The 9,583-nt window shown below is 39.6% G+C and overlaps 1 protein-coding gene across 1 annotated transcript; it reads right to left on the bottom strand.

Moving 5' to 3' along the window:
- Window positions 1-674: 674 nt before the first annotated feature.
- Window positions 675-8,492, bottom strand: crybb1l2 (crystallin, beta B1, like 2). Its single transcript, XM_032563347.1, has 6 exons — window positions 8,455-8,492; window positions 7,057-7,148; window positions 6,606-6,724; window positions 5,910-6,042; window positions 5,670-5,812; window positions 675-1,907 (listed from the first exon to the last, which is right to left on the bottom strand). Exons 2-6 carry the CDS (start codon window positions 7,144-7,146, stop codon window positions 1,736-1,738), a joined length of 657 nt encoding a protein of 218 aa, XP_032419238.1. The 5' UTR covers window positions 7,147-7,148; window positions 8,455-8,492; the 3' UTR covers window positions 675-1,735.
- Between the last annotated feature and the right edge of the window lie 1,091 nt (window positions 8,493-9,583).

Below are 9,583 nucleotides of genomic sequence, written 5' to 3'. Positions count from 1 at the left end.
AACTTTTCAGATGAAAAGTTGAATTTTTCACTGTGTTGGGCTGCACAGTGGCGCAGTTGGTAGCACTGTTGCTTTGCAGCAAGAAGGTCCTGGGTTTGATTCCTAGCTCAGGGTCTTTCTGCATGGAGTTTGCATGTTCTCCCTGTGCATACGTGGGTTCTCTCCGGGTACTCCGGCTTCCTCCCACAGTATAAAAGCAGGACTGTCAGGTTAATTGTTTTTTCTAAATTCTCCTTAGGTGGGCGTGGTTTTTGTCCTGTGTGTCTCTGTGTTGCCCTGCGACAGACTGGCGACCTGTCCAGGGTGAACCTCGCCTCTCGCCCGAAATGTCTCACATGAAATAGGCTCTAGCACCTGTCCCGACCCCACTAGGGACAAGGGTGTAAAGAAAATGGATGGATGGAGATACACTGTTCATAATGAAATCGAATGACTTCAGCTTTTACCTGTTGCTATGAACATATTGTGGACTTTAAGCAAAATATTTCCTGCTCTGCTCAGCAACTTCTTAATCTGAAGTATAATCAGAGCAAACTTGAGGAGCAAACCTAAGCAATGAACAAAAAGATGCTTTGAAGCTCTATGGAGATAATAATTGTCATTTCTTTCAACAAAAGGCCGTGATTTTATATAGCAACCAGCATTACTTGATTAAATGTGGTCAGAAACATAAATAACATTCAGAAAAATTTATTCATGAAAATCTATTGCTGAGGAAAGAAAACCACTTGATCACGTTTAGTCATCAAAACATCATAGTTAAATCAGTTAACAAAACTTATTAAGCTTTTGATACTAAAATGCTTTTTGAAGTCAACTAAACGATAAACACAACTGTGATTTAATCGGGCTGTTTGTGATGTTTACACACCATCACAAAGACCAAGGATTACAGCAGGCAGATCTGGGATAAAATTATGGAGAAGTTTAAGGTGGATATGCATTATAAATACCAGAATCTCTGCAGCACTGTTCATTCCAAAAATGTAACTAGTACAACAAGAAGAACTTTAAACTCAGCGGCAGACAAGAGATTGATAACTCTAGCAGAAGACTCTGTCTTTCAGGGGGAAAAAATGAAATAAATGCATGATGGAGGGATATTGCAAGCTGGTTGACTTATTCTTAGGTGTCCATCATCGTCTCCTTGAGTTAAAATATATCTCTAGCACACTGGCTAAGTAAGACAAATCAAAAGAATTAGGAGGAGAGTAACTTTATTGGCGTTAGGGCTGATGTAGCAGCAGGATGGGAGCAGTGAATTTTCAGAGTTTTTCCATCTTTATTTACTCGATCTTCCTTTGTCCGTCACGCAAACATGAAACAAATCCAAACTCCTGCCCTCCCTTACTCAGGCTGTGATAGGTTGGGTGAGGGCTGACGTGGGTGAAATGTGGAACATGAGGGGAGAGGAAGAGGGATGTGGGAAAGGCAGGGCATGACAGAGACCGGGAGAGAGGCAGAGAAAAGTAAAGAGTTTCTCTAACCAGATATAGTCCCAGTGGTTCTTGTAATTATCTCCTCTACAACTTCCTGTAACTCTCCACTGTTTTCCGAATTGCAACTATAAATAACTCCCTACCGTATTCCCTCTACTCTGCACATTGAACCACCAAGGACGAAGGAAACATCAACACACCCTCTCTTTCCTCCTGTCCTTCGTTGCCCTCCCCCCTTCACCTCTCCAGACCTCCACCTCTCCCCCACTTCTTCTTTTCCTCACCCTCACCGAGCTTCACTTGGAGGACGTGGTGTAACAGCCTTGTGGGTGCCACTGCATGTCGCGGATGCGTCTGATGGACTGCATCTGAGGGCAGGGAGCTCCGAATTCATTGAAATGCCTGTAGTCACCCTTCTCCAGCAGGTACTGGCAGCCCCGGTACCCGGGGAACTGGTACCCCACCCAGCTGGGGACGGAAAGAGGAAGCATGGCATGAACAGCTCCAAAGTTGCAATGAAAATGATTCATTCATTTTGCTTACAAGTAAAGGCAAACAGAAGGGTGAAAGACGAGTGAGAGATAAGTGAGAAATGTACATAAAATCTGTTCAGAGACAGATGCAGAGAAATCATAGTGGGTAAACAATCTCTCAGATAAAAAACACATTGATCTATTTTGTTATGCCGTCAGGCTTTCAGACACAGCCTGGTCTGTTACCCAGCTGTTTGTTTCCACTGGTTCACAGCACTGAGAACAAAGTAATCACAGCAGAGAAGAAGCTTTGTTTGCAACCACACCTCTGTGAACACATCCAGGGACGCAGAGCTGCTGACGTCCACGACACCCTCAGCAAGCTGCTGATGGAAAAAGTCTCTATTCCTGCTCTCTCTCTCTCTCTGTCTCTCTCTCTGTCTCTCTCTCTCAGACAGCTCTGAGAGTTGGTGATTAGAAAGCTGTTTCTGCCTGTATGAGAATGACGTCACGGATATGAAAACCGTCTGACACACGCAGCGGCACGCAGGCGCTGACTTTTTTTGACGCAGTAGTTTGAGAATCAGAGTGCAATGTTTTTTGACAGTTCTGCTGAAATATGTATGATCTGCCGACTGGAAGATGCAAATGCTGAAAACGTCTGTGTGGTAGTTGGGCTGCAGCCTCAGTCGGGCATACAAACACGGCAAAGCACTGCTTATATGTACTTGTTAGATAAGTTAAATAAGATCTCAAGCCACAAAGGTGAGACTTGTGCAATTTCCACCTTATACTGTGAATATCAAATTCACAATAGAGGATGCAGTGACGTAAAAAGAGGAACTTGATATCAACGCCATTGTATCCTGGTGACATAAATACCAGATTTAGACATTTTTCATGACACCTCAGAGTTAGAAGCAAATACAGCTTGTAGATGTTATTCGTAGAAGTAACATCTATTAAACTTTCCCTCAAGAGGGAGTCCTGTATAAAAAAGAAGGTTTTGTAATTTGTGGCTCTGGGACAACATGTGGTTCTGTAGGACTTTCAATAGCAATTGCCAACAATACAAACACCTTTATATAGAAAAGGCTGATTTTAACAAATATTCTTTTTTCTTTCATTTTCAGTACAACCAAAAAGTTAGTAAGTTGTATGTCAATAGACACTTTCCAAAAAATTTAGAATATTCTAACCAAGAAATGTATTAATTTTCTTTTTTCAAACGGTTGATGGTCTTTCCTTTAAAACCGTGATTTCAAACTGCAGTCTTTTTGATGTGTCCCTTGTCCTACAAGCTTGGATTACATGGTGAAACTGCCTCACTTTCATGCAGTCAAGCTCTGCAGAGCTCTGGTAAAGAGTTCAGATTGGATCCAGGTGTGCTGAAGCAGAGTGACATCTAAAGTTGCGAGACTCTGGCCCTCGAGGGATGCAGTTTGAAACCCAAGCTTTAAAACGTAAAAGAAAAATTAATCTTTTCATTTTGCCATAAAACACATTAAATTAATCTAACTTCTTTTTCGAATCTCCTGTAAACTTTTTATGCTTTAGAAGCATGATGTGATTCCTGACAAAATTAGATTTTGTGGAAGAGACGTCTTTTTTGTGTGTTAAATTTTCACATTTTCTGTCCAATGTGTACCCCGAATAAACGATTCAGGTAGCATCATGTGACCTGAAAGCTTGAGTGGTTATGGAGAGCAGAAGTTGCCTCCTTGTTTTGTCAAAGCTGCAGCCTCCAGTACTTCACAAATCACATGATAGCACTGCTAAGTGTCGGTTTGTACATGCTAATGGCTGCCTTTGTTTCAAATAAGCAATGACTTAAAAATAACCTATGTTAAATAGCTTATGTGACTTCAAACTTTCTTCCCTCGGAGACTGATGTATATATAAACAAACTGCAAAGATACTGCAAAGGTCTTTAACTTCTTCTAGTAGGAGGTTTCCTGGATGAATCAGCGTTTACGTAATTATAAAATCAGAACAACAGCTTCGACGAACTTCAAAAATGACTGCAAGCTTTAACAAGCCACTTTTCAGTTCACTTGTCCTTTGGTGGCTCCTCTAGTTGTTGCAACTGCTGTGTAGGAGTGTGGCAAATCCACACTTAAACATCAAGTAAAGATTTATGTGAGATGATCCTAGCATTGTCGATGAGATACCAGATATGTAGAGGAATCCTGGCTTAGATTTGTTATTTTTAATTTAACCAGCAAAACTTTATTACCAGCATTTGCAACAAGTGCGCCTCATTAGCTACAGAGCGGCTCTTCGCTATGGCGCTTCTGGTGGTGAAGAAAAGACAGTCCTCCACAGAATTATTACTGTTTTCTCCTCTGACCAACTCAGTGTCTGTTTTCTTATGAGCAATATGACTCCCTACCCAGTAATACACCAGCGGTTACATGAGTGTGAAGAAAATTGGTTGTTCATTGTAGCAGGCTAAAGGCACTGTAATTGGTATCTAATTTGAACTCTAATACTTACTGCAAAGCTAAAGGGTTATTTTTATTTTTTCCAATAATATGGATTGAATTTGATTATCTCTGCCTGTAAATCTGAAATATTAAATAAGTGAATCTGTAAGTCCTGAATCTGATTAATCTACACTGAACAGAGATTCTTAGTTTGAGATTTACAAACCATAAATGTAAACGTTTATGAAAGACAAAATGAGACATTTTCATACTTTATAGGCCCTTTTGGATTACTAACATTGAACCATGAAAAGCACTACATATGAACAAGATAAATCAGGACCGAGATATTCTACACTGATTACAAATTGGATTTGTTTGCATCTGAGGATGCAGGCTTAAAAACAGAGGCTTGCCTAGGGCTCTATTCATGCAGGAATCACCACTGGGCCAACATTTATCCGTAAAGTGATAAAAAACTACTGAGAAGATAAACTGAGACAAATTATTATACAGAAAACATCCATAAGTTTGACTATTTCTCTTAATCTGAAACAGTCATCTATGTGTGGCATTGTTTAGTGGAGCTGATGAGCAGCAACTAAGCACCCAGAATGCAACGTTGTATAACATTGGTGATCATTCCCCAATCAGGAATTATACAGATTAGCATTGTTAGCTGTATTAATTACTTGTCTCTGAGTATTCCATGGAAAAAGCTAAAGTCTGTCAACATTTCCAAATCCAGCATGTCAGAAAGATGTTGAAGACAGAATTTAAAGAGAACAACTTTGGTCTCCAGCCTTCCTGGAATCAACTTAAATAAATGTGGCCAGTCTGACTATACATCCAAAAATCACACTCTGTGGCAAACATCACTTTTTTAGTTGCGATAAATGAAAACTAAAGGTAGAAAAAGGCAAAGGAGTTAAGTGACCAGTTCATGTCGAGCTCTTTGACGTAGCAGCCTGGAGGAAAAGCTGTCATGCTTCTGTGGAAAATACAGTTTCCTTATAAAGAGCTTTTTACAGCTTTTGCTCTACTTCTGACTTTTTTGTACACACTGTACTCCTAAAGGTTATTGCTGTGTCTTCTTCCCACAGTCATTACATCCACATCTAAGAGTGTTGTGGTCAATGAGATCTGATGTTTTTTTTTAACATGCCATAAATAGTATAAATACTCTTTAATAAATTCAGAAAAAAAAACTTGTTTGTTAAACCTGAGGCAAAAATCAAGCAGGTAGATCTTATTACGTTGATGGTTGGAAACATGAGGTCAACCTAAAAGGAAGCATTTCCACGAAGGTAAAATAACTTTAAGATGCTCACGTCCCACAGCTGACCAAGATGCTTCCCACTCTGTCGGTGAAACCGTAGGCAGGCAGGCTGGGAACATCATCATCCATGATCTCCATCTTACGGCCTTTGTATTCTCCGACCTCGTATAAACAGATCTTGTGTTTCTCAGGATCCTGCAATGTGTTGGATGAGCAAAACAAAAAAAGAAATGAAGAGGAAAACTAGAAGAGAGCAAGCTCTATTCACAAGTGACAGCATAGCAGAGCTCACCATCCGCACAGGCCTGAAGGACAGAAGGTAATCGTTCTTCTGGCAGTTGCTCCATGAATCCCAGCGGGGGTACTCGCCCTTTTCCAGGATGAACATTTCACCACAGAAGTTCATCTGTTCAAAGCCCACAAATCTGAGGAATGGGATAAAATGCACTAAGACGAAAGATGTGCATTGAATCTCTGATTATGGAAGCCTTTCAGTTATTAAACTCAGAGAGCAGCATTGATTACCCTTCGCGAGAGCGTTGCTTAGCCTTTGATCTCGCTCTTCTGCTTGTCGACTCCTTCCCAAAACTGATTGTTGACATATGCTGGCCTGAGATGCTTCTTTGGGGATTCAGTGGAAAAATGAGTTGTATAATGATGCTCTTTTTTCTGTTATTGTCTGTTTTCGTGCTTTTGTCTTTCATTCTGCTCACACGGCAACTGCAGTTTCTTGGTTAGTGTATAAGCAGAGGAAAGCTGCTGCCCAGCTCTGGTCAAAGTCAGATGCTATCTGGAAAACTAAAGCTCACTCTCCTTCTGCACTCTGTGCAAATCGCTGAGGATAAAAGCCTCCCCTGACTGCCTAAAAGAGCAAAGTGTCCCATAATGGAGAGGCACATCAGTGAAATCACCTGCTGTATGCTCAGAGAAGTGGGGTCTCTGTGTGCCGTGCTTAAACCCGTGGGCGTGCGGAAGTCGCGGTACTTACGGCCCACAGCAGACGCGCAGGGAGCGCACCCTGTCCATTCCCATTTCACACACGTTCACGCACTCGGCGGTGATCTCAATGCAGCGGCCCTGGAAGTTCTCCTGGTCGTATACGCACATCTGATCAACACAGAGCGAGGAGAAAGGAACTGGTTAAACTGAGATGGAGAAAACTTTCCTAATAATGGGTGTAGGGTAGAGGTGATTGTGAAGAGCCCATGTTGTTCTGGAAAGCACTAACTGGCCTCCTGGAGTATTTTTCAGCCATTTGTAGCATTCGACCACCTACTCAAGGAGCTTTAAAAACCAGCAGGAGGGAGCAGCAGGTGAGAGCTCAGAGAGTAAACTGTTAGGCCAGCCGCTTCACACTGTCTGTTTAACAAAGACAGCAAGGCAGAGTAGCTGGAAATGTTTGAAAATCTGCTGTAGATGCGTGGGTGTACTCTTCCTACCTTGTAGGACATCATGCCCATCTCAGCCATCTTGCTCTGAGCTGCCTTCCCATCAGGCTGGGACTTGGGTTGCTCTCCTCCAGCAGACATGACTTAAAACCAGAAGAAGAAAAGATTTGTGATAAAGATATAGTTTTAACATTTTAAAAGTTACCAACCACTGGCAAACACTCAATAATTTTGACGTCACATATCCCAGAGACATGTAGAAACAATTAAAGTAAACTATTTAATTTGGTTGATTTTTCTACAATGTTCTAATATAATCCTTTAAAAACATAATAAACTTTTAGTCTTAAATCGACAAAAGTCCAAAACTTTGTTGTTGTTGGGTTTTTTTTTTCAAAATATAAGCAATTAAATCTATTTACATATTTGGTAGTAGGGACCAAACTTTTTGCTTTTATTCCTTAAAATCTAAATATATTTCTTGATTTAGTAAAATTTGAAGCAGCACAGATTTTGTTCAGAACAAACAATAAGTTAAACTTTAAAACATGCTTTCTGCAAAGAAGGAGATTACAATTTAAGATGCTTTCACAACATTGACATAATTTACAATGCACTAAATATCTCTGCCACTTGCTTTTTCTTGATAAATCAGATTTTGTCATTAATATTGCTTAAAAATATAACCGTTACCTTGTAGACAAAGGATTAGATTTAATGTGAACAAGCTTCTTCCTGCTCCTGTTCAGATATGTAAAATGAATCAAAATGTACTTTTTCATTTTGCTTTGCTTAATTTTACTTTTTAATATAGTTTTTTTCCCTTTTTTCTCAGTGTTTTTTATATGTAATTCCTAAGGGTTGTTGCTGTTACCCTGTCTGGAACATTTTTAAATCCCTTTTTTCTCTCTGTCTTTGAGCGGAGTAATAAAAGCTTGGTCACCTGAGATGAGACCACAGAGTCCCACTTTAGCAAACATTTAACTTGCACAACAGAACAAAAGCAACGCAAAGCAAAATCTGAGCTGTTTTTCGACAGATGGTACAAAAAGATCCATCAGTCTGTTCAAACTTTGCCACACTTGTTCATCACTTGTTGGAGCTCAAAACAATCAATGTCTTTTATCCGCAGTCAAACAATGAACAAGCACAAAAGACAAAGTGAGCTGCAGAAAATCACTCAAATTAATTCAGTTTAACAGTATGGATCCGTTCACTGGCTACTGGAAATGCTTTCTCACCATGTGCCAGCACAAAATTTGATTTTAAATCCTGCCATATTCTTTATGAGCAAGCCATGATATTTTTCATTAATAATGCTGGATTTTTCCATTATAAGATCACATTAATTAATATTATTTTATAATTCTGACTCCCATGAGCATAAATATCTGGACTCTTTCTCCCTCCTTTCTTTTCTTTTCTGCGGGGTGTTGATCACTGTCTTACCTGTGGCAGTGTGTGAGTAAAGGAGTGGGCTGGTGGTCAGTGTGGGAGTACAGGGGCCCCACTGTAGCTTTTATATGCTGGCGCCTGGAGTGAGGGGATTATGCAGATAGAAAAAAACTCGCTGAGCTCACAGCCCCCACAGAATAGAAATACCCCATCATCAAACGCAGAGAGAGACACGGGATACCAGTTGATATAAAAGAAAACTACAAGGAAGACACATGACCTCGAAGCTTTTTGTTAGATCAAGAGGCAAACTATCCAATTAAAGACATTGCTGTTGAATTTACAAATAAACTGGCTGATAACACCAGCAGTGGGCCCAAATCACTTGAGTAAAACTATTAATAATATTGAAAATAAATAAATGATGCCAAATGTCAAGTTATTTATAATTACATTAATGCAAAAGTGCAAAGTTTTTTTTGTTTTTTCTTTTGTCAAAATTATTCATTTTCACTTTCTTGCAAAGTAGAGACACTTTGGTTGTTGCAGTGGAAACTACAACCAATTAGCATCAAGAATCCTTTGGTATTGTGTTTTTTATAAAGTAGAGATGCTGCTAAAGGTGTGTTTAGTAATTAATAAGGACAGAAATAGGAAAAATATGACATAACTAGAAACAAATGTCTACTTGATGTCAGCCTTCGGGTAGCTGCAGCAGCATTAGTTGCTACAGAAAGTTAGAAAAAGTGCATTGTGAAACTTTGCTAGGATATGTTTTCAAAAGTGAGACAAAAGACTCACAAAAAAACTCACAAAGTTTTTAATTATGACAGTACAGGAGGTTCTATGTGCAGGTTTTTATGTCGTATTAAGTGTCTTCTAAAAAAATTGTTCCTATTTTTAGGGAATTGATCAACTTGAAGCAACGTATAATTCTGTGAAAAATGAAACATTCTTCATTTTCTTTACAGGTGGTAATCTGAAAAGTTCTAATTACTTTTAGAACTCGTTCACCTTTTTCTGTATTCATATTTTGCTGCAAGTACCACTGTAGGTCTAATGGCAGAACCAGCTGTGGATGCGTAGATACAGACATCTTTGCCCGTAGTCGTTTTATATGTAGCTCAACCTCAGTTTTATAAAATAAGACTTGCATGTCATAAAACATGGATTTAGGTTTGAA

Source organism: Xiphophorus hellerii, chromosome 5 (assembly GCF_003331165.1).
Source record: "Xiphophorus hellerii strain 12219 chromosome 5, Xiphophorus_hellerii-4.1, whole genome shotgun sequence".
NCBI classification, from domain to species: domain Eukaryota; kingdom Metazoa; phylum Chordata; class Actinopteri; order Cyprinodontiformes; family Poeciliidae; genus Xiphophorus; species Xiphophorus hellerii.
Note: the sequence above shows the minus strand (reverse complement) of the source record. Positions and strands in the feature narration are given on the sequence as shown.